This window comes from Zophobas morio, unplaced genomic scaffold (assembly GCF_036711695.1).
Source record: "Zophobas morio isolate AGI-343-1 ecotype UQ-CSIRO unplaced genomic scaffold, CSIRO_AGI_Zmor_V1 ptg000030l, whole genome shotgun sequence".
In the NCBI taxonomy this organism is placed as follows: Eukaryota; Metazoa; Arthropoda; class Insecta; order Coleoptera; family Tenebrionidae; genus Zophobas; species Zophobas morio.
The window spans coordinates 12,790,986-12,804,592 of record NW_026972135.1 but is presented as its reverse complement, the minus strand read 5'-3'; the positions used below and the strand labels follow the sequence as shown (position 1 = coordinate 12,804,592).

Genomic DNA, 13,607 nt, shown 5'->3' with positions numbered 1-13,607 from the left:
TTCTATGGATTCTTTGAATTTTTTAAATTTTTTTTTCACCAAAACTTCTAATTTACTTTCCTACTGCTCAAGGAAAACTTTTTTTCGAATTTTGACAACCTTTTTTGACAAAAATTGTTGCGCCCCAAACTCAAATTTTCACATATTTAATTATATGGACCTATCGATTATTCATCCGAAAATAATTTGACACAAAAAACAAATTTTTAACTAATTCGGTTTGGTCACCACAAACTTTTGCCCTTTTCTCCGAAATGCTAAACTCAAACTAAAAACCGTCAAGATAGGTGCATGTGTTTCGTATTTTAGAAACTTTTTTGTTCTTTGCACGAACCTCCCATCTCTTACCGTTTTCGAGTTAAACATTTTTTTATATTTAAACAATTATTACACCCCTTACCCTCATTTATTTTTACACAAATTGTGTCATTAGTTTATAGAGATGAGTTTTTCTTTTTTTGTAAACAAACTTTCTGCTTTATGGCACCCTGAAGCGATAATTCCTTATTTTTAAATATTTCCGAATACGTCCCTGTCTAATGAGAAAACAACGTGTGGTTCCGAAGGAATCTGCTGATGCGAAAGAATATTGTTATAATGACGGACGACGACGCGTTTCGGTTTACAAATTTTAAGGTGAAAATATTCGTAATTATATCGGAAAATAAGTGGTTTTGTTGCTTTGTTTTGGACACTAAATGGTGGTTTTTGTGATATGTGTGTATATGCATGTTTTCGAGAAAGAACGGATAATTTTACTGTCTGTTTTCGACGATGTAAGTGACATTTTTTAATTTTAAACAACACACTCTCGCCTTCCGACATTTGATATTTTATTCTAATAATTACGGACGTGTTTCGCATCGTTATTTTTACGTTAGATTGATCCGTAATTATTTGTAATGTACAAGATTCCGAGTGCAAATAAGCTTAAATCGACAGAAACTTGCTTCGGACAGCTGAAATTTTATTTTAAATTATTACGGGTGTGGTTCGGTTTATTATTTGTCGTTTGGGTAAAAGTTTATGTAGTCTGGGCCTATTTTCGACCCAAAACAAATAATTATTTTGTCTGTTATGAATATCCTAAGTGACCATTTATTTATTACGAAAATAAACGGAATTTTGTCGGAAGAAACACGGCTTTTATTCGTGACGGTTAATCGCAATTAAATAATTTTATATGGGACTGGTGAAAATAACACACCAAACGAAATAAACAATATTTATTACAATATAATAATATAATAATATAATTTGAATTATTCCAATTTTCGAAGAAGTTATTTAACTGATTTTCTTTGTTGAATAATTTTCAATTGTGAATCTAACTTTTCGATTGTTTCTCTAAATTTTCGCTTCTTCTCCATCATTTTTTCGATTAACGGTTTTATTTGTATTTCGAAACGTTCCACATTCATTTGAAATCTTCTAACATCATATAACCAAGTATTAATTCGGTTTTCTTTATCATTTATTAAGAAAATAACAGGTATATTATCGAAGCACACACGTCTTTTATTCATGACGATTCACCATAAAATAATATTTTGTACGAGGATGGTGAAATAAAACACACAATAAGTGATTAATTATAATTTATTAATATCATTAATTCTAGTACAGCTTAAGATTGTTAAGTCCTTTTCTTATTTCATACAACTTAATTGCTTCTTTTATGGAACGAATACGTTCCAAATGTAAATCTAATCTCCGATGCAAAGTTTTAACGGTATTTAGATTATATTTCTTATTTTTCATTATCTTCATCCTTCAATGAATTCTATATTGACTGTTTGACCGATCGGTCCTTTGTTGACGAAATGCAACTTCCAGCCGTTGGCAATTTTTCTGTTCAGATCGTCGATTACTGAATCGTCGAATTTTTCAGTAAAGCGCTCGGGTAGTATTGTCCTGCAATCTTCCAGTTGCACAAATATTTTGTCCCCGTATTTTGTAGGATTTTTACTAAAACTTTTAATTAAAAACCTTTTGTTTACTTCTAAAGTTTTTGCACTCACAAAAGCTTGTAATTGTGATTCTTTATTCAAAATAGAAATAAAAGACGACATTTTAAATTTACAATCTGTTCAACAATTGAAGGAACAATACTAAATAAATCACTGACAAGCAAATCGACGTTTATATAACCGCAAAAGAGATGGTGGGGTATTACTCGAGCCTGCTCGAGATAGGAAGGAGATCGCTGCGTCAGCTTAACCGAGCAAAAGCAAGGTCAACGCTTATGTCAGCCACCTGCATCCAAAAAGAGTCAATGAACGCCCAGGTCAATTGTCGACCAAAAAGATCAATGACCGCTCGATCAAAAGTTGTGGGGCTCCTAGCTCGGGTTGACCTCATTTGACCTGAGCCAGCAGCCCCACTATATAACTACTCTAAGGGCCGGTTTATAGAAACGCGAGTTAAATATTTAATCCTCGATTAATTTAACACTGGATTAAAATGTGGAATGGTAGCTCGTGATTGGTTAAAACCTGCACGTCGCCTAGCAACGAACCTCAATTAAAAGTTAATCGCGAATTAACTTTAACTTCGGTTTCTATAAACCAGGTCTTTAGCTATTAAAATTTAACAATGCAACTTGCTATAACAGTTTTTCAACTTAAATTAATTCCAGGTACCTAAATAAATATATACTGATTATTATTATTAATGTATTATGCAATGAGTCAAAAACTTAAATAACAATAAATTTGCATGTACAATTTTGTCATGTGCTATAGTGTTATCTCAACCTGTATGACTTTTCATCAAATCCGTTGCATAATTTGTTTTCGATAAAATTTTCACTAAACAAGAATAAAAATCAACATCTTACAATTTCGCGACACTACTTAGAAAAACCCTACACTAAAAGACATAACTCTTCTTAAAAAGGCCCATCTTCTGATGAAGTTTTTTTGTAAAACTGCCTCGAAAATCCAGCTGGAGAATTATCAAACAGTCCAAACCTGTGCCTTTGATAAACATAGATGAGAAACAGCACCACAGGGATGGTTATCAAAACTCCAATCAAAATTCCGATTAATAAAGCACCATCTCTCTCCGATCTGTGTCCATACAAATCTAAACATCTCATCGTAGTTTGTCTCTTGTAGACATCACGAAACGTTAAAGCAACCATTTCGATGGGAGCCCCACATCTGAAAGAAAATATTTTAACACAAAATAATAAGCTACCAACATATACCTCAATCGTTTGGCTTTCTGTTCGTCAAGTTTCAGATAAATTGGCATCAACTCATCAACTATCCACTGGTTTTCGCCCTCACAAGTCCATGGATTGTCTGTTAGATCTAGCTCTGTAAGGTCTTTCCACTGTAGAATGAGTTGCATATCAATGTGCGATAATTTGTTTTCTTGCAAATAAAGCTAAAACACAAAATTGTATTTTTAATTTTTGGGGAAGGTTTAGTTTATCTACCTTTTTGATTGGTGGCCAAGTTTCATACTCCGCACCATCCCGTCTGGCTGATAAGGCATCCTTATCAATGTGTGACAATTCCGGATTATCATAACAAAATAGTTCCTCTAAATTTTCTAAGTTGCTTAGCGCCCTACTAGTGATATTTAATAGTTTTCTCATACCGCTGAGATGAAGAATTTTCAGAGTTGGAATTTTGGGAAAGCCACTACAATTTTCTTATAGACAAGAAACTAAAGTCGTGTTTTGCACTCACTTTTCTTCCGCCAAATTCACAATGGGATTGTTGTTGAAGTAAAGAACTGACAAACTGTGTGAATCTCCTAGTGTTTTGGGGATTCTGTCTAACTGATTGCCACTGAGATCAAGCTTTTCCAAATACCTCGGAACGTGTAAAAGCGCGCCAGGAAGCGACGATAACCCGGTATAGCTTAAATCCAATTGCTAAAAATAAAAAATTACGAACTTGTCTTTACTACAATGAAATTGACAACTTTCAAAAAGACTAAACTGGTGATGGCAACCAGCGTTTGTTGGTCGATTTCATCCAAAGGGTTGTGCGAAATAGTTAGAATCTCAACATTAGGCGTGTGTTCAAAAACGTCTTGGTTTAAGCTGCTAATCCTGTTGTGGTCCAAGTGAAGATTTTTCAAAGATTTGAGGGGTATGAATTCATCTGGCAAATACTGGCCCTACAAATTTTTTTGTGATTTTGTTGAAAACAATGTAAGTAGTAAATTTACATCAAAAGCGTCAGGATGTATCTGTTCAATGTTATTGTAGCTCAAATCCAAGGTTATCATATCTTGCAAGTTGCGAAAAATGGAATCACTTATGTTGACTATGGAGTTGTTGGCTAAGCTCAGGTAGGTAATATTAGAGATGGGGAATTTTTTGTCCAGTGTTAAAATTGGCGTGTTGTGAACTAGCAACGTTTTATAGGGATAGGTTTTATTTGTGCTGTCTATCCAAAACGAATCCTGGAATAGGTAAGCTCTGACATCTCGAATGCACGTGACTTCGAATTTGGTTTGTTCGACAGTTTTGCAGCTACATGCAGAACAGAATGGAGGATCGCTTTGGGCAAGACAGTGTCCCATTAACATGGAAAATATGAGATAGACATACATCCTGAAAAAAAGTTAACACTTGTTAATAATGGAACCTTTGATCAACGCTTAAGTAGAATACAAAAAAAATTGTATTCTAAATTGGTCGAAAGTTATTTCGACAGAACTTCCCTCGCCCTTGAGTACAAGTCCACTTTTTCGAAAATCATTTGATTAAAGAAATACAGTTGCAAATTTTGGAATGACGTCAACCCATTGGTGCTAATCCTAATACACGTATTAAACGATTTAATCAATAAAATATTTTTTTTTGAGACACCCCATACAAGCAAATCTAAAAAAATATTAATGCAGTGATAAATCACAAGTATTGACTCATAATACACATATACCTTTATTTTATAATAATGAAAAGTTTAAAGCAAATTATTGTACTTGAGTTTCAGTATCTACACAGGGATCAAGTCGGTTTGAGTTCGTCATTTCAAAACAAATGAACGAATAATTTGTTGAGATTTGTAAGAGTCTGTTGAAATGTGACCTCCGTTTATCCGTAACAAATATAAAATGGAAAAAAGTGGACTTCGCACTCATTCTGAAATAAGGGAAGAGGCGGCAACTATTGTATATAATCTCTTGCGCGAAAAATCGACGGATGTTGATATGAAATATACGCAACCCAAAATACGATATTTATTCTTTAATTGTACATATAGGAGAGAAATGTAACTAGACAGTTCGGAAGCAGGTTCTCAGGCTAGCAGAGACAAAATGTAATTAATCTTATACTATATACTAATTTTCGGTGCAAATTCGCCCTTATTTAACTAAAATGTCTGATTCAACTGACATCCGTTGCATAATTTTTGCAATATGTAAAACTGGGTCAAATTTTTATTAACCCATAGCAAAAGCTGTTGGGTCAGCTTATCAATTTATCAAAACATATCCGGCTAATGTTCAGTAAATGGTGGGGTTTTGAAAGTGTAGGAGAGAAAAATTTTGAAAAATAACAACCTTTTTTTTTATGTGTGTGAGGGCGTTACATTATTTCTTTACCAGTTATCCACATTATCAAGCGTCAGATTTTGATATAACATAAATTATAAACTCACTTTTAAGTCGTCGGTGTCGATAGCTGATTAATTACATTTATAGCCTGGTCAGGAGGGCTGGTGTCGAGGTGAGTCGATCATTACAACAATTATGCACCCTGTAAATTGCAATTGGGGATGTGAGCCATCAATCCCTAAAGTCGATGTGGCGACTTTGCTAATTGGGTGATACTCTTTAATAGCGAGTCCGTGTCATTTTGACTTATCAACAATCAACAAGTTTGGTACTACTTTATCGTAAATATGACTGCTTTAATTAACAATTATTTCATCAATGAGCTCTGTCCAAGAGGTTGGAGTCACAACGGTCGAAATTGTCCGGTACGGAGTGTGCAATGGGTACTAAGGGAAAAACTGAAGACGCACGAAGTACTCGCTCTCGCTACCGACAACAGGGTACAGCACTGAGTCGTGCAGTGGGCGAAGGGAAATGAAGGCGCACGACGCCCCGCTCCAGTTACTGTCCCAGGACTAGTGCCAAAGAGTGCAAGGACACCAAGGGAAAAACTGAAGACGCGCGAGGTGCCCACTTCGATAACTAGTCCTTTGACCACAAGGCATCAGGATTAATGCCCGCACCGTATCTGCTACACAGACACATCCGCCACAACGGATTTTGTTCTTCCGCCTGCGACAACAGGCACGTCCCGCACCAACGGGCATGCGCAACAACGGATAACAGGTCCCGCTACAACGGGCGTCCGCGACAACGGACAAAGGTATCATAGGAGGGCGGACAGTCTAATTAAATTAGCTCGACATGTCAAAGCTCATTTCATCACTTTTACTATCGCAATATCTCTCAGAATTATGTTAACATTATTTGACAACTGACTCGGTACCACTTATCAATAATCATGTCAAATGCAACAATAACAAGAAACGGACTCACCAAATCACAGTAGATAATCCAATTAGCTTTTACAACAATTAACAAAGCAGATTACACCTTAGTGAAATCTCACTCACATCACCCCTAAGACCGATAACTCAGTGATACACTCACCTCAACACTTTTTGATCAACCGTAACACGTTATGTTAAAATCGTCTTAACCGGTACGCGTCCGTTTTAAAACTGAAATCTTTATCCAGGCCTTTTTAGTTACACCCCCTCGAAAGAAACACAGCCAACCAATCAACCCCAATCAGGTCTATTTTTTTTGGGTCACACATGTGGTTTCTGTTTTTGCCTGTGACTGCGATAGTCTCAGATTTGTTTCGCTCAAGTGTTAAGTCGCCGGACCACCCGCACCCCTGCATCGCAGGCCATTAGTAGGCGTGTGAAAGGACATAGGCCATTCCCCAGTTTCTGGGAAATATATATTTTTTTCACTAGCAGCCACGACGCATGCAAATGTCGACTCATTTAGAGGTAGCAAATTCAACTTTTGCGACCACCGTTTCAAAAAGAAAAATTGAGGTTATGTACGCAATGTTTGATGTGATTATTTCTTAAAAAATGAACAAATGTGTGCTAGAAACATTACTTGAGTATACGCATGGTAGTTGGTAGACGGTAGAAGATAAAATGATTAACTCAGCGACAAGTATAAACGGTTTTCTTTGTGTTGAAGATTTAGATGAAGTTTGATTAAAAATCAAAACAAAATCATGTTGCGTCAAAAAATTGAACGTTTATTTTTTCAGTTTATTGTCTTATGGTTTCTACTAGTGAAAAAAATAGTATATTAACCACGGTTGCAAAGCCCCTCCTAGACCTCGCGCTTCAGAGCCCTCGACGCTGCGCGTCTCGGGTTCTAATTTGCGCTCGGTCTAGAATGCTTGGCTCTGCAACCTTGGCTAATAATATACTATTTACGAGCCCCAAATTAGCATGAAACTCTTAACTGCATGCTTTTACACCCCAAATATAAAAAATATGAAGAGAAACACATGTTAAATACAAACCTATCTTACAAAAGGATTTCTTGTTGGTGTATCTACCCTTCCTTTTTTCAATTTTTATCGCAGACATACCTACAACATGCATACCGACTTTTTATAAGCTACACATGTTTATTGTTGGTACTTTCATTAAACTTCAAGTTGCTTTTCAGAAAATTAACTTTGATTTGTCCTAAATACCGGATGATTATTTTAAAATTCTGCTCTAGTTACTCATAAGCATAAGGCTCACTATTTTCAACAATTTTTGTGAAATAAGTGTGATGTTCATGATTTAAATTATTGGAAAAAAGATTTTGTGTGATTTTTTGAACGTTTGAAATCTTGATTGCCTTAGCTTTGACTAATGGAACTTTTGCGAAATGACACTGGATATTCAGGCAACCCAAAATATACCCTTCAAGTTTAATTTACGCAACACGTTTCTTTGCTGACGTAAGCGTCCTGGGACTCCTGTGTAATTAAAGCACAAATTTAAAAAATCACTCGGTATATGAATTGACTGACTGCAGTTGCTATATTTGTTTGACTTTTTTGAGTTCAGAAAATATGCTTTACAAATGAGTCGCATGTGAAATTTTTTCTATTACAATATAAGGAATCTATAGATGATTTTTCGTCGGACAATATGTTGAAACACCGATTACAATCAAACAGTCAACATCAGTTACACCTCAATCTATGATTCATGTTGTCATTATCAAAACAAGCCATAAAAACAGTGCCGAAGTGGGCCCCTAATGAATATTTACCATGTTTAGGATAACGTTTAAAGAAAGTAGCCAACCTTAAAAGTAGAATAAACATAATTATAATTTTTGTATTTTTCAAAGAAAAATATACCTAACAGATGAGTTGCTTAAACACAAAAGTAAAAAGAAACAAATTATTGTCGACTTTACTTTCTCGAAAAAAATCCCTTTATGATCCTTTAACAATAACGAAAATATCATCTACTTGAAAGAAAAGTCGTTACTGTTTCCAAAATTGTATACTTGTATTAAATATTTCGAAGTCAATTTTCCCGGAATTATGTTCGACGTCGTGTCCTTATCGAAAGATAATAATTTAATCTATGATATATAGTTTTGATATTTGCCACACCTTGCCAATTACTTTGTTTGGTACAGCTCTTTTATCATCGAATAAAAATATTCCTGCTGTTTACGCAACATATGAAAGGTATGAAATTCGTTAATGTGTTACATCTCGTTATTATATCTTAGAAACAAAACAAGAAAGTATGAAATTCACTAAAACTCACCTGAATTTTTATTTTGATAATATTCCACTATTTTAACATTACAAACGCAAGTACTATTTGTTAAAAATAGTAATCTGTATAGCACGGTATTCAACTGTTGACTAAACTTTAATATTACGTTTATCTTACCTATCGCAAACATATCGTCACCAGGTATTTATTCATTGAAAACAGATGAAGATATAGCAACTATTATTGATATTTCTAGATTTAACTAAATTTGAATGTCTACATTCCTAACTACTTAACTATACCTTATTTGCACTGATGTTCTGGTGATAATTAATGGCCTACTTTTTGGATGCATAATGTGTGGTATAATGCAGTAAAATTATGAAATGTACGTATATGTTTAATAGTTATTTATGCGTCTAGGGAATAAACTGCCACATTAATCCTGAGTCCTGTAATCTTCAATCGAGGGATTAAAAGAGTTTACTTCAGAGATGTATACAAAATTTTCCTCCCAACCGGTTAAATTAACAATAAATTACAAACGAAAAAGATGATTGGGCGTTACGGATATAGAATGGGCTGACAGTTATCAAGAGAACGAGTTTGTTGTGTGTCAAAACACACTCGAAATATTCAATTGTATCTATTTAATTTTATGAATAAAATCATTCAAAAATGGAAAAAATGAACACCGGAGAAGAGTTTGATATACCTTTAGCCATTACTGCAAGAGCTAAAGATGTAACGTCCAATTTGCTAATTTTATTCAAAATGAGATACAATCTCAGCTTTAAATGGGAATGAAAAATACTTTGCGGGAAAATCTTATTCATCGGATGTATAAGGAACTTCTTCGACGGCCAAAATTTTTGTAACTCATGATTTAACGAAAGGTTCAGCGATATGTGCGGCGACTGGATAGATGATGACCACAAAGACTAAATTGGACCCAACAAGGCCCAACTGAAAAGAGTTTTAACCAAGGGGAATGTTACGAACTCGCAATATATAATCCATTCGCGACGATTAAGATTATTATCTAAGTTGACAGGTGCATAAATAATTGTAAAATGGGTTATTTTCTTCCAGAGGACAAAAGATTCCAAAAAACTGGTTGGAACGCACGTCAGTTCATTTAAAGTAAAATTAAAATAAAAAATATATTAACGTTGAAAATATTTATTAAATTGAAAGCTGCAACGGTAGTTCTATAATTTCATTAACAGCTTCAAAAATGAAAATTGTTACATGGTCACCATCTATTGTAATTACTTGTGCTAGATTCTCGCTTATGTCTGATAATTGATAATCATCTCTGTCTGCAACCATTGTAAATCTTGCCTTGACCAGATGTACTGACGATATAATTTTCTTGTTTTTAAATGTATAGTTAAATATAACGATACAACGCTTATAGACGGTAATAGCTGCCTGTTTTTCTAGCATGTTACCTATTTTAGAAGGGATCAAAGATATAAGTAAATCGATTCCTTCTTCTAAATGTTTGGAATTTAGCAAGGTTTCCTAAATTAATTGATCCGAACTATACATAGACTTACAAATGTAAATAAATCGAATACTAGTTACCTCATGTTGTGAGTGTACTTCCAATGGAATCATAAAAGAGATTTTACTCAAAAATGCAGTATGAAAATCAGTTTTTTCTTTTTCAAGAGTAAACAGTTTTTTTTACAAAAGAATTTATATATGTTGGTGAACCATCGATTAAAATAAGGGTGCCAACATAAAAAGGGATTCTCTCTGGATAAATAAATTTCGATGTGCTAAAAGATGCACAATAATGAGTAGCATTAAAATATATCAATTTTAACTAACCGGGAACGCATTCTTCGCAATTTCTTCAATGCACTCTTCTAGAATTTTATAATTGTATTTTACTCCAATTACATGTGCGTTTAGCGAATTTGTCAAATATTCTAGTGGTTTTAAGAGGCCTTCAACTCCTGGTAGCACGAAAACGGTTGGAGCTTCTTCAGATAATCCCACTTGACTGTTCAATCTAACAGCAGCAAGCTGACTATTTACGATGTTGCGAATATGCTCAATGAGAAAATTTGTATTTCCTTGTGTTTTGTTACAAGTAATTTCCCCAGATTTATTTTCTGCCTCCATTTCAGTCAGTCTAAAATAATTCAAAAATAAATAAGAACATTTTCCTAATAAGAAAATAACTGCCTTGCAAATGTTAAACTTTTCACATCTTTAGATGTTACGTAAATTTTTAAATCTTTCTCTAGAAGTTGAACAATTTCTGTATTCATCATCGAGTCCATACCGAGTTCTGGAAATGTCGTATACTGACTTATAGTTTTCATGTTTTTTATGCCAATAACATGAGCAACAGCTGCGACTGCAGTAAGATTGTCACTTTTGTGATATTTTTCAGCTACAACCATACTAGAAACGACTGGATATTCATGCTTTATCAGCACATCTAATACTTCAAGACAACTTGAAATTTTTTGTTGGAGAGTACCACCAATCACTAACTCTTCATTTTCTTCATACATTCTCGCTAACAAACCAACCTTTAAAGTACTTGCAGTTTTAAAAAATAAAAACAATTATGTTAACTACTTCACCGATTGCACCCCATTGGATAGCTACGGCTGGTAATCCATCACGCTTTCGATTTTCGCATATTCTTCCCATAACAGAGTTTGCCATACCATAGTTGCTTTGACCTACATGACCACGACCACAAGATAAAGAAGAAAATACAACGAAGTACCTTAGCTGTGGACATAATTTCCTGCTTACTCGATCCATTGATTAAATACATATAGATAGACCCATGCTATTGTTTGGAGCGAACAGGCCAACGGCCGGCGAACAAGAGATGGCGCACCAACAGTCGGCCGTCAAACGCCGGCGAAAAGCTTGGACACCAACACAGTAGAGATAACAATCAGTAGAGACAGCTCGCCGTTTTTCGTGACCCGTTTTCGTGGGTGGTCGTTCGCATTATGACCGAATCAGGGCGCCCAACTGACATCTAAAATATTTGAAATTTGGCAGTTTTGTTACAATATTTTTGCCGGTTTTGCTTGTTTAAGACTGCCTTTCCGGTAGAATTGTACAAATAGTGTAAACATGTAATTTTCACAATAAAAGGTAAAATCTTTGTCCGATGAATTTTCATACAGGATCCCTGTTGTGCGCCTTATTCTCTCCATCGTCTTTGGAATTCTTGGAAAAGATAGTAAACATAACACACTTTTTGTTTAAAAAGTCGTCGCAAACGGACAACAACGGTGGTTATGAAATAAATAATAAAAATCTATTATATATGATTCCGTTGTTGTGGTAAAATTAAATATAAAAATAATAAGAAACAAACTACACGTAACAAAAAATTATATAAGCAGACCTTCTCTCAATAAACAATTTTTTTATTCATCATGTATATATATATATATATTTTGACCTACACAATCTTGAGTTTATTTTGAAACGTTGCTTAACCCATAAGCAGTCGCGCGTGGATAAAAATGACCCAAGCCGTACATTTTGTCAAATATCCTTTTTCGCTTAATCCCTATGGACTTCCGGTTTCATGAATTCCTTAATTATTCTTACCTGTGTCGACCCATACCAATTACCTGCACTTTATGTGAGCCGACAAATATGCATTTTTTTTGTAATAATTTTTTTTAAATAAAAATTTTACTTTATATGATATTACGCTTACGGGTTAAGTTGTTATGTAAAATGGGTTTGACTATATATTAATAAGACGCCTTTGCCAAGACAGACGCACTAGAAAACTGTTTTGGATGGATTAGGAAACAAAATGAAAATTCTATTAACCCCACATCTAATCAATTTCAAATGGCTTTTAGAAAATTAATCATACAAGATTATTTTGATGAAACGAACACAGGTAATCAAAACTGCGAGCCTGATATGGAAGAAATTTTAAAGTTAAATGTAGGTCGTCGTTTTGATGAAGAAGAATCAGTCACCACGATGCGGAAGACCACCTTAAAAGATTGTGATTATCACTTTCACACAGCTGAACAAAACGCAATTAGATATATCTGTGGCTACCCAATTCGGAATGTTTATTAGTACACAGTTGTAGTGAATGTGAAAAATATGCAAATGAACATAAAAGTTTAGACAAGAGAAGCATATATTCACATTTCAGAGCCTACCAAACGAAGAATTGCGAGTTATTTGGTAAATTATATATGCCAAACGATAATTTCTTTTTTTTTACATTTGTGAATAGAGCAAATTTTTAGTGAAAATTTTGAAAATATAATTTTACAAACAACTACTTTGTTGAAATTTTTTAATTTATACAAGCAAGCTACATTTGTTCATCCATGCCAAAACTTTCCATACGATTATTTGCTTGCTTTGTATGCTAGGATGAGATTATTTTATGCACTAAAATTTGTAAATGCTAGCTTTAAATTTACAAATGCCAAAGGTGAAAAAATTAATAGAAAGAAAATAATTTGGTAGCATTAACTTTTTTCCTTTTTGTAATTTAATTTTTATTTTATTTATTTTTTCTTAAATAAACCTCTTTCTTTTTAGATGAATTTATTACATTATTTTTACAATGATAATTAAACCTCAAGTATTCGGGGAAAGAATGTGCGAATTGTCAAATTGTGTAAGTAATAAAATAAAAACTGTAACAAATCATCGTGTTTATAAATTAAATATCGACTTTTCTTTTTTCTTATTGCGATTCACGATTATACGATTTGAGCAAACTACACAGTTTGCAATAAATTGCGTACACGAATCAATTTTTGAAATTGTACATGAAGTGATACTTTTTAAATTGGGTGGCGACATCTAGGAATAGTTTAG

At 34.0% G+C, this 13,607-nt stretch overlaps 1 protein-coding gene across 1 annotated transcript; it reads right to left on the bottom strand.

Annotated features, from left to right (window-relative positions):
* Nucleotides 1-2,027: 2,027 nt before the first annotated feature.
* LOC135137816 (leucine-rich repeat neuronal protein 1-like) lies at nt 2,028-8,913 on the bottom strand. Its single transcript, XM_064067563.1, has 7 exons — nt 8,802-8,913; nt 4,189-4,576; nt 3,940-4,137; nt 3,702-3,889; nt 3,446-3,653; nt 3,212-3,393; nt 2,028-3,164 (listed from the first exon to the last, which is right to left on the bottom strand). Exons 2-7 carry the CDS (start codon nt 4,573-4,575, stop codon nt 2,891-2,893), a joined length of 1,437 nt encoding a protein of 478 aa, XP_063923633.1. The 5' UTR covers nt 4,576; nt 8,802-8,913; the 3' UTR covers nt 2,028-2,890.
* Nucleotides 8,914-13,607: the final 4,694 nt, after the last annotated feature.